We start from the raw sequence: 20,211 nt of genomic DNA, 5'->3' as shown, positions 1-20,211 counted from the left end.
TAATGAGAAACTGAGGGATTAAATGTACCTCTGTGTGCCCCTTCTGAAGCCAACATACACAGATACAGCTCCACACAAGCCTATCTTGGATTAGCTGTAAACTGCATTGTCACAAAGCTGGAAATACAACTGTTCCTCTGAGTTCAGGAAAAGTTTAACACAGGGTTAGTGTGGCTGCAATCATGTGATGATCTTTTAAAGTCTGACAGGCGACACTTCACACCTCCTTAAAAACCCCTGAAGCTTTGAAGGAGTTCCTTAACTCTCTACAGAAACTTCATGAGGATGCTTCAGATCCCATTAAAACAGCTTTTTAACACCATCAACTGCTCCCTCAGTGATATTCCTGAAAACTCCAACCAGCTCTTTGGTTTTTAAGCATGCCATAGTACACACAGGACCCCTGACTTGGCCTTTAGAGGTTTTTTTTTTCCAGAATGTCGTGACCAAGAGTCTGCAACCTGTAATTTTTTGAGTCCTTTGCAGTGGCTCCTTGTAGCTTTAAGAAATCTTACTGAAATAAAGAAATTTTATTTTTCTTACAGAGGGTACTAATGATAAAAGACATTTACACTAAATTAAATCATTATTTTACATTTTGTTGAACTAAATCTTCATCCCATCTGTCAATAAAGCCTTCCACCGCTCTACTTCACCTCCTACATCAACAGCCCACCAACTTTCCATGCACCTGTGGATAACCTCAAGTTTTACAGCCCTGGTAAGAAAAGTAAATCTACAAAAAGACAAATCAGGAAGAAAATAAAGATTTTCATTCTGTTTGGATGTATTAATTCAACTACCAATTTGCATATCAAAAAACATGCTTGATATTTGGCAAGACATTAGCAAATAAAAAATAAGGAGTTAAGAAATATTATCAATATATGTTACCGAATTCAAGTGTTCTTTCAAAAACTTTGACATTTTGAAAATTTATCAAGTTTCTTTTTTTATTTTTGCAAATTTTTGAATTTTCAAAATTGTTTGAAATTGTTGAATTTTTCACATTTTTCAATTTTTGCAAAGTTGAGAAATTTTATTTTAATTTTTTTCAAATTTTGCAATTTTTTGCAAATTTATTCATATCATTTAAAAATTTCAATTTCATTTATTTTATTTTTTTTAAGTTTTGGAAATTTTTAAACTGTATTTTTTAATTATTTGCAATTTTATTTATTTATTTATTTATTTGAAATATTTGCAAATTTATTTAAAATGAAAAACTAAGACATCACATGTTCAATTTAATGCATTCAAAAAACTTCTCATTTAGGTAGGGTTTTTTTTTTTTTAGATTTTAACAATAAATAGAGTTTTATACACTTAGTTGTCTTTACTGTGAAGGTAAAGTAGATTTTGTGGGTCTGGAATGACTTCATTCCAGGTGAGCTGCTTGACATTTTGTCTTTAACTACTCAAACTTACTGAGCTGGGACACCAACAGGCCATCATAACCAACACTTTTTCCCACTGATACCTTCAAGTAACCCTTTGGGACACGACCAAAACTCGCTCAAGCCTTTAATGGACTCCAAGTTTACTTCCTTTTGTCCTCTGGAAACATTTTGAGCATCCCAACAAGCCCAGCAGCCTGACTGACCCTGTTTAGACCTCATGGCCCGTCAGGTTCAGGCAAAGATCTAATAAAAGAGAGAGCTAAAAAAAACGGATTGTCATAAATCCGTCATAAATCGTATAAAACTCAACTTATGGCCTTTAAACTTCTTCAAGGACACCTTCCAGAAACTTCCCTCTTTATTCTCAAAGACAGAGAAAACTTTCACACTTCAATGGAAAAATCCACACTGAAGCTGCAGTAACGTTAGGGTCGAAAACTATTAATGCTCAAAAAGTCTTAGATGGAAAAGTTTTACCCTCGTTTTCAGACGTTTCTGTCTTTAAAAAGAGTGAGTATGATGAATTTTTAATGGATGGTCTCTCAGGTTATTGTTTGTTTGTTTGTTTGTTGATGTGGCTGAGTGACTGAGGGATTTTTATGGATTATTTGAGCAGGTTTTTTGGTTAATTAGTGGTTATTAATGGAACCATTAGTCCATTTGGGCTCCCTGTGGCTCTGTTTAACAGTCCACTGTCTCCATCCATCCTGCCCTCAGTGCTTTCTCCTGTTCCTGCTCCTTTAGGCGTCTGCACCTCAGCAGAGCGATAATCCCCGTGAGGATTCATTTAGTGAGATTATCATGCCGCCAGCGATGCTTCCAGGTACGAGTGATACAATAATCGAAAGAAAGAGCAGCGCCTGTGTGTGTGTGTGTGTGTGTTATTGTTTTATCAGAGGCTAGTGTCTCATATCGCTGAGGGTAAAACTGCTTTTGTTCAATTTCAGGAAACATTTAGAGCTGCTGGAGAGTTTTTCAGAGGAAAAGAGAACACACAAAGGCCAACAGAGAGGGAAATAAAACCCTGAGGTCTGAAATAAAAAATAGAAACAGCTTTAATATCCTTATTCTTTTTAACAGTGAGAAGAGGGTATGATCAACAAAAAACATTTTTTATCCAACAACCAGGTTGCAGTTGATTTTCAAACCTCTATCCAAATCTGTCTGTAAATATAGTGCAAGATATTCACGACACACTGGAGGAGCAGGCCTCAAACACCAAGATCTTCCCAAAGCTCCACCCCCACCAAGCCTCCAGAGGGCTGGCCAATCAGAGGGAAGAGGATCCGTGGAGCTGGGAGCCTTAAAGAGACAGCAGCTAAAACGAGAAGCTGTAATAAGAGCTGTCTAAAACTCCAGAGAGAGAAATGTAAGGATGTTTCTGAGCTGTATATGTATATGTATGTAATGTTACTATGGGGGCACCAGAGGGACAGAATAAAGACTACAAAAAGCAAATTATCCCCTTTTTTAAATATAAAGAAGAATCAAAGAAGAGGACAGTTTCTCAGAACTAATTAGATGTGCATAGAGAAATGCCTGAAGGTGGTGTTTCAGTTTACAGCCTTCAATCAAATGCTGCACTGCAAAAAAATGAAATTTTATCAAATGTTTTGTCTTATTTAAGTTTAATTGTCTTATTACACTTGATATTAGCCACATTCAACTCATCAGTCCGGAAAAATGTCTTCTTTTAACTTATTTCAATACAAAAATGAGGTGTGAGTTGCTTGTAATGAGTAAAAAAATCTGCCAATGGAACAAGGAGATTAGCTTGAAACTAGAATAATGTCTTTATTCAAGTAACTTTTCTCTTGTTCCACTGGCAGATTTTTTTACTCATTTTTGTCTTTAAATAACTTAAAACAAGACATTTTTCTGGACTGGTCAGGTAAATGTGGCTCATGTTAAGTAGGGATGGGTCCAGAATCAGGTACTTTTATAGGTACGAACCAAATTCTGTCAAAAGTAGTGGGTACCGATTCAGGTAAAATCAAAAGGTACCATGTTTAGGTACCTAAATGCATCCTTGTGAGTGTGAGAGAGTGGAAGAGTAGGCAATTTTCATGCTGGACATAAACACAGCATTACAAGGTTATATTTTGAACAACAAATACGGTGAACTGAAAAATATTAATATTGTGTTATTAAACAAATTGATATTTTTTACCACGTAGACACAAAAAAGTATTGAAAATTGGTACAGTTGAGTACCGGTACTGGTACCGTATCGTTTCAAATGTGAAAGGTACCCATCCCTAATGTTAGGTCTAAAAAGACGTTTTCTACTGAAAACAAGACAAAAACACTTGATAAGTTTTCAATTTTTTGGAGTGTGAGGCTGATTTTTTTAATGCCATTATTTAAGACTTGTACTTATCATAAAAGTTTCAATTTAAATTTCCAAATTAGTAAATCAAAACTGTTTAATATTAGAATTTTAAACTCTTAAGAGCAATGTACCCTTTCAACCTGGAAAAAAAGATGAAGATAAAAAACCTTCACCTCTGAGAACGCTTTACTTAAACTTTGAAGGCTGAAAACGAAGTGGTCCAACTTCTAGCTGTACATGAGCCTTACAAGGCTTATGAATTAAAAAGAAAAATATCCATACATGGATAAAAACTTCTTGATATTTCGGAAAACTCTGGTGTTAAATTTCTCTGTGCAGCATTTTCACTCTAACGACTCTAAAACACGACCTCCCGTTCAGTCTTTAATCCCCCTGACAGCTGATTGAAAACATATTCAGATACTTAAATCCTCTCATGAGAACCAGAGATCCAAATGAAGGTGTGTTTGTTTCTGTGCAGACTCAAAACATCCTGAAGCTAAAATTAATAGAGTTAAAAGAGTCGGCCGATCGATCCACAGACTCATCTGAAAAATTGATGAGGGTGATAAAGAGCTGCTGGTGATTTATGACTTCAGATCAAACCTCCTGCACCTTTTGTTTCCTTAAATCCTTCCTGTGCTCTCAGTTACTCTCTCTTTCTCCTCTCTGACGCGCTCTCAGTAACTTGTCTCCAGGACTCTGCGCTGCTGCTCCTGTTCCTCCGCTTATATAAGACCCATGAAAGAAAATGAGAACTTTCCTAAAACTGTGAACTTTACGTCAGCGACTCCGCTCATAAATGTTCCACAAAAAGCCCTTCACATGGAGCTGCCCTCAGTGTGTGTGTGTGTGTGTGTGTGTGTGTGTGTGTGTGTGTGTGTGTGTGTGTGTGTAAGTGTGTGTGTGTGTGTGTGTGTTCTTCCTCAGTTATGAGGACCAACCACACATTTGGAAAGACTGACTTTTATGTTTTTTTGCGCTTCTTTCACTCTGCTGAAAGTTTCTGGAGGGATTAGTCTTGATTTAAGGATTAAAGTTAGAATAATGTTTGTTTTAGGTTTTCGGCTCAATAAATGACGTAAAGTTCACAGCTCTGGGAACATTTTCATTTCTTTTATGACGGTTATATAAGCAGGAAACAGTAGCAGCAGCGGTAGGTCCAGTAACAGTTATACAAAGAGTAATAGTAGCTATAAAAGCTGTTAAGTCATATTTTTAGTTGTGAACTGGTGACTTAATTTACAATTCTGTTCTTATTCTAACCCTCTTTAAAACTGAAAGGACTCGGCTGAGGTGGTTTAGGTATCTGATAGACGCCTCTATTAAGAGGACTACAAAGTGGATGGATTGAACTGTGTGATGCACCTAAAAAAGCCGAACTGAAACTGATCCAAGTTTTAAAAGAAGGATCACTGAAACAAAAACATGTTGCTAGCTCCCATCAAAAAACATCCAGCAGTTATTTTTGAGATTTTAAAGGTCTCATTCTATGTAAAAATCACTTTATTAAGACAAAACCTGTACTTAGTAGTGCTTGTGAATATAAAATCCTGACCTAAAACGAGCTGTTTGGATTTTGGGGATTTGACATCGTCAGCGATTCCCTTTTTTGACCAATCAGGAGCAAGTCTGACCAGATTGGTCCACCGGAGCAGATACCCCTGAACCCCCTCCCCGCCCACTCCCCTCTCCGCTGCTGGAGAGATGGAGAATGCCAAAGCTGAAGAGCCATCACTGCTCTGTTTCTGGCTGTTAACAGCCACATAGTTCCATGCACAAGCTTCCCATCTCAGAAGAAGACAGACTAAGTGGCTAGAGTTCATTTATCAAGGAAATGTTCCAGCTACACACTAATACTGTGCATATGTGTGCTAGTCACTTCACCGCTGACTGCTTTTCCAACTTTGGACAGTACAACAGAGGGCTAGCGAATAGACTGGTCCTGAATCCAGGCGCATTACCAACCATCCACCAACAAACGTGGGACCCTGGAAATGTGAGTATTTTAAATGCTGTGTGCTGTGGGGCAGATGTAAGAGCTTTTCCTCAGTGTCTCCCCCGTCTCTGTGTTAGCTTCAGGATGCTAACTTTAGCTGCTGTTAGCCAATTGTTTTAGCCTGTAATGTTACAGTAAACAGGTTTCACTGTTTTCTAAACATTGTGCACTCAGAGCTTGTGGCGCCGCTCTCAGTGACGCTGAAGAGCGGGGCGGTATCAGCGGTGGCTCATTTACATATGAAGGCCACGCCCACTAAATCAGAGCGTTCTGAACAGAGGGGCTATGAGAGCCTGGAAACAATGCTGCTGTGCTTGATTTATTGGCTTTTTGGACCAAAACATGTTACTACCAATTCATGAAGACATCAAAGATCCATATTAAACTGCAGAAAAGGAGCAGAATATGGGACCTTTAATAAAAAAACTTTCAGAAATGTCCAATTTCAAAAGTTTTACTAAGGTACAGGAAGTTTTTTTCAATTAAATTTCAGAAATTTTGTGGGAAAAAAAATCAAGAATCTGAATAAAGTCCTCAAACTTCTCCAGAATATTTTTCTGGATAATTATTTTGAGAGTCTTGAAAATTCCCCCAACATTTCTGTTCAGTTTCTAATCGAAACCATGTTTTTGACTTATTTCATAAAGCACTTTTAAGCACTCATGAATCCTTTATTAAGTAACAAAGATTCCTAAAAACTTTAACCCCCAAAAAATCTGTTAATTTCTGAAACTTTCTGGATTATTCCATTCAAAGTCCCCCAAATGTCTTCATAATTCCCATTTTTTCTGAAAAGTGTCAAGAGTGACTCAAAGCTAGAAAAGAGCATCACTTTTTATAAGCATATCTAATTCTTTTAATTGTTTCCCCAAATTTTTGAGGGCTTCACTTCAAGTTCTGGAAAAACTTTTCAGAAAACGTCACCGTCGTTTGAAAACTCATAAAAACTTCAACTTTAAATTCCTGAAAATTGCTGAAACAGTGCTCTAGAAAAATCATGGCACACACACTCAGGCATGTACATGAGGTTTTAATCCTCATGGCAGCAGAAATCCAAACACGTGGGGAGACTGTCCTGGTTGGAGACGACAAACAAAAGCAGAGGAATGCTGTCCTGAATAACTCCCCCCTCTGTCATCACACAGCTCGTTAAGCTTGTTGAGCTCGCTAGAACAAACACTAAACTGTCCGATCAGCACTGATTATCATCAAGGACTGAGCAGGTTGTTCAGGTTTCTTGCACAAAGGCACTCCAGAAGCTCACATGACGTCTTTACTCACCTATTCTGATGAATCCGTCTTCTGTGCGATGGTACTTTGGCGTTCTCTCCCTCCCTTCTGTCAAGGCCTCTTTCTCCGCCTGGATATTCTGTAAGAAAATCACAGACACACATTCACACTCTTCTTCACTGAACCCTAATCTTCCACATCCTTTTTTCCTCATCATCCTCCGCTCCTCCTCTTCTTCTGGTCAGTGTTACTGCGGTAACCACCTCCTCCTCCTCCTGAGTCTGCTATCTCAGCCTGTTGTTGTGTTGATTGGTGTGTTTGGCGTCTTCTTGATTCCTCTCTGCTCTCCAGCTGAGACACTTTTACTTAATTAGCCTTTGTCTTATTCTCAACCACAGCGCGAGACACAACCATCTCTCACTCTGCCTCATCATCAGCAAATAAATGTGACTATATAACCTCTATTTACAGATCAGAAGAGCTCAGGTTTCTGGTTATGGTCTGAGAATTATCGACCAATGAGGCGTCAGCAGGAGAAACAGCTGGAGTTCTAGAATTCTGAGATCAGGGGCGGAATTCTGCTCTGGATTCCGTTTTAGCTCTCACCAAGAAACGGCTCCCAAAACACTTGGTAGTTGGAACACTCTTGAGTTGTGGTACTGATGTTTTCTAGTATTCTAAAACCAGATTTTGGGTACTGGAACTAAGGCCTGGACCACACGTATATGGATATTTTTTTATATATATTTGTCCTCGTTTAAAAAAAAAAAAAAATCTCTGTCCACACCACAGAAATATTTCTGTCCATACAAAGAGGCAAAACTGAAAATGATCACCTCTGAAGCCTGTAATGCCATACCTGGCAAAGTCAGAAAAATGTGAAAACCATAGAAGAAGAAGGTTATGAGCATGCTCAGTCAAAGATAGGAAGAAGAAGCAGTCAACGGAGAAAGGACATGGCGAAAAATAAATAAATAAAATTGAGTCTTCATGTGGACAGACGATGAGGTGGACTTGTTACTTCATGAACATCAACAACAACATAATCATCAACAACATTACATTCATGTGTAGAGCTGTAATGGGGGCAAACAGTGCAAAGAACACAGAAATAGCATGGTAAATGTCGGCCATTGTTCTTGTTGTTGGCAACCGTTGCTACAGTGACTTGTTGCTAGGGGCTTGAAGTCATTGCGTCAACACCAGCTCTGTGTGCACAGATTAGACCTTTAAGAGTCGAAAACAAAGACTGAACAATAAAAAAAGCAGATACTCTTAAATTTATACAATCACAATATTTCACAAGCTCTGGGAAACTTCTGGTTTCTTTTTTGAATTTTTACAAGCAGATTTAAAAAAAAACACGAGTATGATTTTCCTAAAAAAATTGCATTTACCTATCAAATGAATTTAAGTATTCAGTTAAGAAAAAAACAAAACAAAAAAAATCTTCCTGGATGAACGAAATTCAGACACGTGTGAAACAACAACTCAACCAAATGGTAATTTAGTGATTAAACATGGATGAATTCAAACATACTTCAGGTTTTGTGACTTGGGTTAAAATTGTGTCGAGACTTCAACAGAAGTCATTCAGACTAACCAGAATAGACAGGAAAACAAATTTAAAACTGCATTCAAAAAAACACATTTGCTTAAAGAAAGGTAGCATCAGATCAAGTTTCCAGAGTGGCAGAGCAAAAATTAAGTCATAAAAGGCAGGAGACATGGGTTGTCAATTGGTGAGCGGATCCTAAAGGAGATAAATGTTTATTCAGACCCATTCTTGTAAAATTGTTCTGATTCTACTTTGTTTCCTCCTCAGGAATAAGTCTCTCTGAGGTTGTAATCCTAAAAGTTTGAGCTCCTTAACTCCTTGGATACCTCTTTTAAACACTTCACAATGCTCACAGAAAAGACAAAGATACAAAAAACAGACCTCACTTTGGTGTGAAGTGGTTCAGAGTCTGTTTTAGAGCTGGGTTTTAACACTTACATCAAACGGTAGAACCTCCACTGACGTGTTGAAGAGTTTGTCTCCTGGATGTTCGATGTTTCCGCTCCTAAAAAAATACCTGGAGAGGTGAAAAGGCACAAAGAAAAAGAAAGTGATCAATGTGGCATCAGTAGTAGGAGTGTTCAGGTTTCTGTTGCGCCATAACCTGATAGTGTACTTGTCTGTTCTGCAATAGAGCTCTCAGTGGTAACCTTGAGATCATATAAGTACCTAAATCTTTGAAACTCATGTTGTAATGGTTGTGATGGAGGGAGGAGAAGAGTCACAAACAGAAAGATAAAGAGAAAAGCATTTTCAGAAGAGATCAAAACAAAATACAGGAAGTTCATTTTCATCTGTGCATCCGTGTGGCAAGACGGTAAACGCTACAAGTCCTGCTGTCTTTTTCTTTAGCCTGAAAGTACAGAGGTGAAAATAGGTATTGAATGTGTCAACTTTTTTCTCATCACATTTATTTCCAAAGCTGCAATTCAAACAAAATTTCGACCAGACATTGGTATAAACTCAAATAAATAATGATTATGTGGAATTAAGTACAATGCCACAGGAAAAAAGTATTGAACACGCTAACTGAGACTCATCTAATACTTAGTGTTTTTGGCTGATGTGCAGAGCCATTTCTCCTCCAAACATGGTCTGTAGTATGACAGCCCAAAAGTTCAGTTTTGGTCTCATCTGACCAGACAACATTCTCCCAGTATTCTACAGGCTTGTCAAGATGCTGTTTAGCAAACTTTAAACCAGCTTCAACATGCCTTTTCTTGAGGAATGGAGTCTTGCGGGCTGAGCGTCCGTAGAGGCCATGGTGGTGGAGTGCATTGCCCATTGTTTTCTCTGTAACAATTGTACCTGCTGCCTCCAAGTCTTTCTGGAGCACTTTCAGGGTGGTCCTTGGCTCGTTGAGTCCTCTTCTGACTATCTTTCTGACTCCCTGGTCAGAAATCTTCAAGGAGCCCCTGTGTGTGGCCTGTCGATGGTAAGGTGGTGCTTCTTCCACTTGTGAATAATGGCCCCAACGGTGCTGACTGGAATATTCAGGTGCTTTGATATAAGTCTGTAACCAGTTCCATTCTGATGCTGAGCAACAATCAGGTTGTGAATGTCTTCAGAGAGCTCTTTGCCTTTACCCATCATGAGGTGCGTGGTATTTAACTGCTTGGTGATAAACGATCTTTTTTATAGGACCATCAATTTGCTCTGGCCCAGCTGATGTTGGTTTGCATTAATTGGAAGTTCAAGTAATAATTAGTGACAGATTTCAGGTGGTATGGTGCATTTCCTTGCCAAAGTATACAGCCTTTCCATGGTGTGTTCAATACTTTGTTCCTGTGGTATCGTACTTAATTCCACATAATCATTATTTCTGGACCTGAACGTTGTGATTTCTTTTCATGTGTGAATTATTTGAGTTTATACCAATGTCTGGTAGAAATTTCGTTTGAATTGCATCTTTGGAAATAAATGTAATGAGAAAAAAGTTGACGCATTCAATACTTATTTTCCCCACTGTATCTGAGTAAAAGTACCAACCTCTCGATGCGGACTGGAGTGAAGAATCGTATCCGTATGAAGTCTCCAGCCACAGGTGTGAAGGCCCAGAAGAAGTCCTCTCCCAGGTAGGCTTTCTCTAAAGTGAAGTGCTGGTAGGTCTTCAGGCTGGTCGTCACCTCCGCCAGCGGGTTGGCGTGACCTTTATGGAGGGTCTGTTTCCCAAAGTCCTTATCCTGAAAGAGAAACGATGATGGAGTCATTTTCGTCAGTGTTTATTCTAAAGACGGGGTGTGTATCCAGGTATCAGGGAGTGTGTTCTCTGAATCTCTGAGAGTCAATAGGAAGTGGAAAACATCATTAAGTGTTCATCATCTTAGATCACTGACAGTATTTCACACAGACTGGTGTCACTGTCCCCTCAAGGAGCTGACCTCGATGACTAATCCTGTTTCCGGTCAGTGGTGATAAAACATGAGGGTTCAGTAAATAACACAACTATGACATCACCATTAGTTTTATAACTCATCTCTTTGCCAACGTTTATAACTCAGAAAGTCTTCATTTCTCTCTTGATTTGGGTTTTTCTGCAGCACTTTATCCCAATCAAACAAATCTATTTGCTAAACTCTCTCTACACATGAGCAACTCTCCCTTCCACTTTCATTTTCCTACTTTCACTCTCATGATGAAACCCTGAGCTGATTTTCGTACTAAACCAGGGTGAGCATCTAAGGCTGCAGGGTAATGGCTGTGTTTGGCCTCCCATGCAGCCTCGGCCTCTGTGGTTCAATCCCCACATCGAGGAGCAGCTGGTGTGTGACGGCCGGATCGATATCCAATTGATGGGAGCAGATTGCAGCAGCAGTCAGCTCCGCTCTTAACACAGTAATCAGAGGCGAGGCGTTGGGCTGTGAGCGGCTGCCTCCGCTGAGAGGCTCTGCAGTTTGTGTCTGATCGTCGTCGACTGCAGAGGCTTTCAATCTTCGTGTCTCCAGAGACGCTGGACTGAACTTCCACTGAACCTGATAAACCCGGTGAACCTCACGTTCCTACTTTGACAGCTCACCAGTTCAACCAGTCTGCCACTCAGAGCTGAAGAGGCTCCATCTGCAGCGTAAATATGTCACAGAGCAACACGGGATCAGAAGAGGCGCTGAGTGAATCCGCAGCCCATGATAGCATTAAAAGCCAACGATCAGCGCTGGAGCTGAGAACAGACTTTATGATGGAGGAGGGTGTTAAAACTTTAAACCTCTACAACCTTTACTAATTGTTAAACTGGTATGATTCTAACTGTAGATCTGTCTGAGCCATCCTGCAGGGCGGGCACAGTCAAAGCCCATAATTTAAGATGTCTTATTCACCAACAAATGTGGAATTGGGCTATTAGCAGAGTCATAAGCCTTGTTCCTGAGAGTCATTAAGGTTTTTGGTCTGTGGGTTCTCATTGTGAGTTTGGCCTTAAAGAAAGTTTAAAGTAAATCCTTCCTCTCCCCAAAGATCGGCGTCTTTGGGTTCTCACAACTACACAACTAGGGATGCACCAGTCCGATCCTGGTATTGGGTATCAGCCCCAATCCAGCCCCTAGAAGCTGGATTGGGTATCAGTGGGAAACGATCGGTCCAAACTTGAAACTAGGGCTGAACGATTTTAAGAAAAGATTGAATTGCGATTTTTCTGGCAGATATTGTGATTTCATTTCGATTCACAATTTTCTTCAAATCAAGCTTTGGGATATTCACATGTAGGGCTGATGAATTTTAGGAAAAGATCTAATTTTACTGGCAGATATTGCAATTCACGATTTTTTAATCATCAGTAGTGATGATAAATAATCTGTTTTCATCAACTTCTACTCCTAAACAGAGGCTTTGTGTTGTTGACCTGCTTACCAGCACTTTTAACATATAGATTGTCCACAAATTTGTAAAACAGAATGTGTATAATACTTGACACAACAGATCCTGAGTCAGTCAGGAGCGCTGCAAAAAAATTGCTGCTTTGGCGATCTCAAAATTGCATTGTCTAAAATTGCGATTTTGATCTGAAAACGATAAATTGTTCAGCCCTACTTGAAACTAACTAATTTTTGTGGCATTTCCACTGACTTATCCCGGTACAGATCCCCAAATAACTAAGACGAGCCGTTCCACTTTTAGGGACCCCTTTGTATGGGTGCCAGACTGAACCGATCCGCTCTCGGAAGGTGGAGCTACAACACTGCAGACCGTTGATTGGTTTAAAAGAATCTTCACTCATCCTGCAACAGCAGCTGTATTTCTCCTGGCGGCACACAGACTTCTCTGAAACAAAGCTTGATTGCACTTCGTATCAAAGAGCTACATGACAATCACAGAGAGGGAGAAATGCTGCATGTCTTCCATGCTCTTTGTTTACTGTGTCGCGTTTTTCTTCTTTGTTTGATTTATTAACAGGGTAAACTTTGTCGCGCTGCTACCGCGTCACGCTGTCATTTAACAGCTGCGGCTTTTGGCATCCGGCTTACACGCTGCCTACCAAGAGAGTGCACAGTTTGCTGTGGAAACACAAACGGGATCAGGCTTAACTGTACCAAACCGTGCCAAACCGGACTGAACCGAACCAGACTGCTTGGTGGAAACGCGGCTTAAGGTTGAATTGTGATTTAATCTACTAGGTATGAGATTTTACAATCAAAGAGTCATTTCAATAAATTCTGAAGCATTTTTTAACCAAACTTCTGTTGAACATATTAACACTTACAGTTTAAATAAATATTAACTTCAGTAATTCCATATGTACTCATTTTTGTCTCTACTCAAAACCTTACCAGTCTTATCCCACAGTAGAGCATGCAGGTTAACATTTAACACTGGTATCGGATCAGGATTGGTATCAGTCAATACCTAAAGCCCAGGTATCAGTATCAGGACCAGAAAAGTTGGATCGGTCCCTATACACAACACGATGGATTAAGTAAGAAAATAATTTGATTCCAGTTCAGTGTGAAAACAACATTAAAGGACTCTTTCAAGATCTCCATTCAGGAAAGTAATCTGTCGTAGGCTTGAGAGAAAAGTACGATAAAAAAAGACTTACAGTCTCATTAATTTAACGCTGCAAGGTTGAGATATTTCTCAGTACTTTATGTTCGACCCTTTCTATAAATATGAATGCGACTTTAAATTAAACCTGATGTTACCACTCTCTCACACTCACACACTCACACGTCTTCATTACCTTGAGTTTCTGTATTTTCCCCGCGAGGGAAGAGTGTGTGCCGACGTGTTGGAAGAGAGAGGGTTTGAACCGGATCCTCAGGTTGGCTTTCTGTCTGTCACAGTGTTTCTGAAGGAGAGACAAACAAACCCTTACAGACACATAATCGGTTTTAATCCTTCAACAAAACACAACAAAATATCCTGGCAGGAAACACAGACCGTCAGCGTTACTCCACAGCCTGTGCAGGAATCTGAGGATGGTGGATTTTAAGTCTCTGATCTCAAACTAGCTGCTAATTGACCAATCTCGAATCCATCTGCTACCGTCCGATGACTCCATACCTCATGGCGTGAAGAGATAAACCTCAGATTTCTTTTCCTGTGCTCTGCCGGTTTTACAGCTCAATTAACCTCAGATACAGAAGCAGCCATGTGTTGAGATCTAAAGTGAAATCTGATGCTCCAGTAAATGCTGTCGCTCCAAAATGACCCCCAAGATAGTGGTGCTGGAGATCAGTGGACCCCCTGCTGTGGGAATACACAAACAAGCCGATGCAAAAACAAACAAAACAGGCCAAAGTTACTTAAATTAGCTGGTTGGTATAGAATCAGTGTATCTATTGACACATGTTGCTATGACAACTGATGCTGCTTTATCTAGGCTTCGTCACCTCGGGGGTCTCCAACAAAGAAGAACAGATCACTCATTTTTTGTTGACATGGTTATATAAAGAACGGAACCTCCATTTTTGTACTTAATTTCACAATAATGAATTAATATTACTATTAAAGATCGTTTTTGATTATGGAATGGATTTCCTAACCCACCAGTCAGTGTTTTGCAGACTCCACTTTGACAACAGTTTGTCTGCTCAAGTGTTGTCTGCTCATCTGTTTGTGGTGAGTCTCAGTTTCCCTGTTAATAGTAAGTCACACAGAGGCTACGTTTACATGCAGCCAATATTTGGGTTAAGGTCTTTGGTTTCTGAAACATTCGGAAAAACCTGTTTACATGTGTGAGCAAACAGGGTTATTCCTTTTTACATGGTATCCCAATTAAAACTCAAAAGACCAAGATTCCTTGCAAATAAAACACGTGCAGAACACAAATTAATGTTTCTTTGGATAAGGATATCCCAATACGCATATACATGACCAAATATTCAGGTTAGAAAAGAAGGAACCCAGGGGAAATTTTGGTTTTTTTAAAAAAAATGTAATCTGAGCATATTATTGCTATTGCTAATATGCTAATATTCCGAATATGAAAGGTTTAATGATAATATGTAAACAAAGCCACAGAGACTTTATTCAGAGTAACAACCCGACCCTTTTCGAATCAGCGTTAAAAAACTCAAGGGGGAAACTTTAAGGAAACTGAGCAACCCTGCCAACAAAGCATATTTTAGTAGACAAAAATAATAATGTTGAACGAATGAAACCAAAAGACTCCTGGGAGACAGTATTTGAATAACAAAAAGCTTACTATTTAATCAAAATAAATGCAATGGTCTCCTGTGCTTCCGGTGCGTAATGACAGTCAAACAAAAAATCTGCCCTAATAATGCCCCAAACACAGTCTTTTCTAATCCTAGATATAAAAATCCAAACCTAACGACAAATTAACTTGCTTGTCCCTCTTGAGTCAGTTCAAATTGTCTTTGGCACAGTCTTTGTCCACGTTGCCCACAAACAGAAAACGCCAAAATCCTCTGAAAAAATAAAAAGGTAATGCACACAGAAAGGAAAAACCCCAACCCAAAAATTTGTGATTAGATCAACAAAAAACACTGGTATACAAGGAAAAATGGCAAAAGAAAGATTATTTCACCACCTGGAGTTACGTAAACCCACACAGGTCGTTCTGCTCCTGGCATGCACTCCAGGTTACCTCCCTCCACCCTCCGTTTCGTTATTTTTGGGTTTATTGACCCTTTTTCTGGCTTGTTACAGCTTGTTACTTTTTCTTTCTTTTCAGGCCCTTACTCCAGGAATGCCTGTTTTATTGTCTCTTCCCTCGCGATCTTCCTCCCTTTATAATTTCTGCCTCATTTTCAATTTTTACTCAGACCCAAACTCAGACATAGTGACAATAGGTACCCGAACATATCTTTACATTTTTCTTACAGGGATTCATTTTTTATCACACATCAAACCAACCCTTCATTTCGTTGATTGCGCCTCTGTTAATTCTATTCACTGTAATATTTCTCTCATTTAATTAAACTTTCTTTTTTGGTGACACTGTCACACAGGTTTCTTTCAGCAGTATGAAGCTGAGACAGAAACTAATTTTCTTGTGATACAGGTCTGTTAAATTTGTGAAATTAACATAATTCAGGCTGTTAAACGTCAAAAGTTTTTGATTGATGAAGTCTGACCAAAGAGGATTAAGGTCACTGGTATTTTTTGTGGATCTGACCTTTATAAAGAACACTTTTTTTCCCTCTAAATTCCAAAGATCAAAGACGGAACCCTGCCTCTAAATTCTGTCATTGATCTCAGAATTCAGCTTGTTACTTTTTCTTTCTTTTCAGGCCCTTACTCCAGGAGTGCCTGTTCTATTGTCTCTTCCCTCGCGATCTTCCTCCCTTTATAATTTCGGCCTCATTTTCAATTTTTACTCAGACCCAAACTCAGACATAGTGACAATAGGTACCCGAACATATCTTTACATTTTTCTTACAGGGATTCATTTTTTATCACACATCAAACCAACCCTTCATTTCCCTTCATTTCGTTGATTGCGCCTCTGTTAATTTTATTCACTGTAATATTTCTCTCATTTAATTAAACTTTCTTTTTTGGTGACACTGTCACACAGGTTTCTTTCAGCAGTATGAAGCTGAGACAGAAACTAATTTTCTTGTGATACAGGTCTGTTAAATTTGTGAAATTAACATAATTCAGGCTGTTAAACGTCAAAAGTTTTTGATTGATGGAATCTGACCAAAGAGGATAAAGGTCACTGGTATTTTTTGTGGATCTGACCTTTATAAAGAACACATTTTTTCCCTCTAAATTCCAAAGATCAAAGACGGAACCCTGCCTCTAAATTCTGTCATTGATGTCAGAATTCTAGAACTCTGACTGTTTCTCCAGCTGACACCTGATTGGTCAATACACCTTGGACTACAAATCTATTTACAATGGAGACCAGCACATCAGCACATTATGGACTTACCGCATCCTTCTCTGGATTGCACACTTTGACCCACATGATGTGGTCGAGCAGCCAGTCGATGGGTTTATCTTTGTAGAACATCAGCATGAACTCCACGATCAGCGACAGGTCCAACGACTTGAACATCTTACCTGTAAGAGAAAAGGAGAAAGTTTGGTTAGCACTCATTGTACAAAAACAACTTCCCAGTGTCTCATTAAATTAAACTTTGGATTAATTCCTCATTTTCTTTTCCAAAACAATCAACATGATTCAACAATGAAGATTAATCTGAATGAAAAACTCTCATTTACACAACTAATGAGTGACATCTGTGGGGTTTAACAAGAAACTGGCACAAAAAGCTCATTTTGTCTGCGAGGGCAGAAAACTGCAAACTAATTAGTAAAAGGCTGCCGGTTCAGTTTGGAAAGATCTACATGAAGCCAACAAGCTGTGAGTGAGTTTCTGGTAGTTTCTGCCCGTCTCACAGACTTTGGTTTAAGGGTAAACGAATGTTTCAGAGCAACCAGAGTCTGAGAAAAACTTTCTGATCACAGACTGAAAGTTAATGTTTACAGAGGACAACAAACTCTTTTTTTAGTTCTAAATGTAAATCTCAATTTCCCAAGCTAATCATTGTGTTTTTGGCTGACTTAAAAAAAAAAAAAAACCTTTAACTTTAATAAAAAAGAAGAAGGAAAACAAACTTCATTTTTATTTTTTATTTTCAAAATGACTTCTTAGGGATTAGATGTTATGAATTTATTTTTCAGATGAAAATGAAAACTTGTTTAAAAAATCAAAACAAAAAAAAACAAAAAAAACCCTGATAGCTCAATGAACTTTTTGCTTATTGAGTTAATTTTTCTTGCACAGCCTGAAAAATGTCAACTGTTGCCGTATGGGTGATTTTATTAGCAATAAGCCTGCTAGCTTGCAAGCTAATCCAAAATTCTCTAATTTTGTTAACTCTCCAATTGTAAGTTGTTTAAAATCATGCCCTTAACTTTCTCATCTTGAAAATATATGTGAGAAAAGATCATCTGAAAAAGTTTGGATATAAGCCTCACACAGTGTTGCCAAAATATGACAAAAGAGCTCAAGGTAGTGAGCTAGCGGGTAGATGATAAGCTAACAAGCTCTAAGTCCTGTCAAATAAATTAACTGAAGGGATCTTTTGCTAACAAGTTTCAAATTATGCTAAGATGCTTACAGAGTAAAGCTGTATCCAACAAAGTCAAAGTTTGTGATAGTATGCTAATGGACACTGGCTAATGCTAGCAGGCCATGTTACTATACAGAGCAAACAGATTCATCCAATAACATCCAGGTGCACTGTGGGTAAAGGCATCAAGAGACCAATGCTAAACACTTGTAGTGCGCAGGCTAATGCTGTACTAAGATTAAAGCTTACAGATGCATGGAAAACAACAGCATGCTAGTGGACTCCAGGGAAAGCTAGCTAGTGTTATGATCACATGATACTCGCCTCAAAGAAACTGGCCAAAGACTGTGATGTCATGCTAACACGCTCAGGACAAAGCCAACAGGTCTGATAGGCTGAGTGATATGATGAGAAAACAAAGGCAACTGCTAACAGCCGTTAGTATGCTAACATATTTAGCAGTGTATGGCCATACACCCACATGTGGCAATTCTAATCTAAAGGTTTGCTAATGTCCCTAAAAGTGACTGTTTTTCCATTTCACTTTAATTTTAAGTAACACAACATCAAAAAGTTGTCAGCATATGATATGCTAAATGTTAGCAACACTGCATTAGCAGCTTGTCTGGGTTTTTTTATAAACTTCAGTTTTACATTTGTGTGTTCATAGTAAGTGTTGTACAGGCTATAGCAGAGACTCTCGACGACTACAACATAAAACTGCAAAAAAAGTGAGTTTGTTTAAGCTAAATAGGACCTCACCAAAAGGTCAAAGGTCACAGGAGGGTAGTTTCTGCAAAATGAAATCATTAACTGCTTCAGCAATCACTGAATAAAACTTCAAGCCCTCCAGTATGTAAGAGTGAGTTGGTTTGAAGCACAAAACAACTTCCATAATTGGATTTCTGTCAGTGAAATGCACCCTGGGAGTTGTAGTTTATTTCTCTCCAGCTGCTTCTATGTCAGCCGGCTTCTTACTTCTTTGATTTGTTATCAAACACTGCACAGATATTTTCTACCTCAGCTGTTTATCTCCTCTTACTGGAGACTTTCATATCGATCAAAGGCTGAATCAGACTTCCTCTGCGGGATGCCCGGGCGCCTGTTGTTCGTTTTCAGTCCACTTGTTCCTGAATCTGTCTGAAGGCGGCGTTGGGCTGAGCTGAGCGAGCTTTCTCTGGGAATTAAAGGTCAGGATCTGAACCGAGCAGACCATCTCGATGATGAGGGTGAATTGAAAGGCCAAGAGAAAGCTCCTTCCTGCTCCGGCTCCCCCTCAGCTCCGCCCTGATCTGTTTGGACGTTTCAGCCTCTGCAGGGCTGATTGTGCAACGAGGCGACAGAATTAAAAACCTCCCCCGCAGACGTAAATGAGGCTAAACTTAGCAAATGCAAAACCCAAATTTGAACAGCTGAATTACAGAGAGGGCCCGCAGCGCCGCAGCTCGCTCCTCCGTCTGATGTAATTCAGTGAGTCAGCTCCACCCTGATGAATTTGTGAAAGCAGCCGCTGCTCGCAGGCGACTCCGGTCATGGAGGATTCGTGAGGTCACAGGAGGAGGGGATGTTTCCTGTGTTCAGACAGTCGCAAACATCATCCAGCTCAGAGACGAGACCCCTGCTGGGCTCCATCGCTTTATCCTCCGTCTACATTCACCTCCATCTCCCTTTAAATCACTCCCCCTCTCTTTCTCATCACTTTCTCATCGCTCTCTCATCTCTCCATCAAATCCAGTTTCAAACAAACCCTGCTGGCAGAGCGACAGGCTGTGTGATGCCAAAGATTGGATGAAAACAACGGCTGAATATTGTGCAGTCGAATTGGTTCAGAAACCAAACAGAGGGAGAGCATGATGGGAGCTGCAGCTCCTCTCAGCTTCGTATCGATCAGATAACAGGAATCATTGGAGGATAATGACTGAAGTCACGTCTGCAGAGTGGACTTCAGGAGAAGCTCAGAGTTTCTCTACCAGGAAAATATGAGCTGGGTTTGGGAGTTCAGTATTTTAACCCTGTGAAGTCGTGGAAAAGGAAAGTTTATACCATGTTTGTGCCAAGGTTAGAATAGTTTTGGATTTGTCATTATAGTTTAGTTTTAGTTGATTTTGACATTTTTTTTCCATTACAGTTTAGTTTTAATTAGTTTTAGAGCAGATATTCTAGTTTTGATTTAGTTTTGATTTTTGCAACAAGGCTTAGTTTTAGTTTAG

At 39.3% G+C, this 20,211-nt stretch overlaps 1 protein-coding gene across 1 annotated transcript in view; it reads right to left on the bottom strand.

Annotated features, from left to right (window-relative positions):
- Window positions 1-20,211, bottom strand: part of mgat4b (alpha-1,3-mannosyl-glycoprotein 4-beta-N-acetylglucosaminyltransferase B) — a 139,660-nt gene that overhangs the window by 3,108 nt on the left and 116,341 nt on the right. The window contains exons 9-13 of the mRNA XM_074674161.1: window positions 16,855-16,985; window positions 13,690-13,797; window positions 10,509-10,702; window positions 8,958-9,036; window positions 7,013-7,100 (exon numbers count right to left, since the gene is read on the bottom strand). Coding sequence (XP_074530262.1) covers window positions 7,013-7,100; window positions 8,958-9,036; window positions 10,509-10,702; window positions 13,690-13,797; window positions 16,855-16,985 — 600 coding nt within the window. The remainder of the gene's footprint in view (window positions 1-7,012; window positions 7,101-8,957; window positions 9,037-10,508; window positions 10,703-13,689; window positions 13,798-16,854; window positions 16,986-20,211) is intronic.

The sequence above is a fragment of the Halichoeres trimaculatus genome, unplaced genomic scaffold, assembly GCF_033239565.1.
Source record: "Halichoeres trimaculatus isolate MK-OKI-2021-1 unplaced genomic scaffold, fHalTri1.1 fHalTri1_scaffold_7, whole genome shotgun sequence".
In the NCBI taxonomy this organism is placed as follows: domain Eukaryota; kingdom Metazoa; phylum Chordata; class Actinopteri; order Labriformes; family Labridae; genus Halichoeres; species Halichoeres trimaculatus.
Note: the sequence above shows the minus strand (reverse complement) of the source record. Positions and strands in the feature narration are given on the sequence as shown.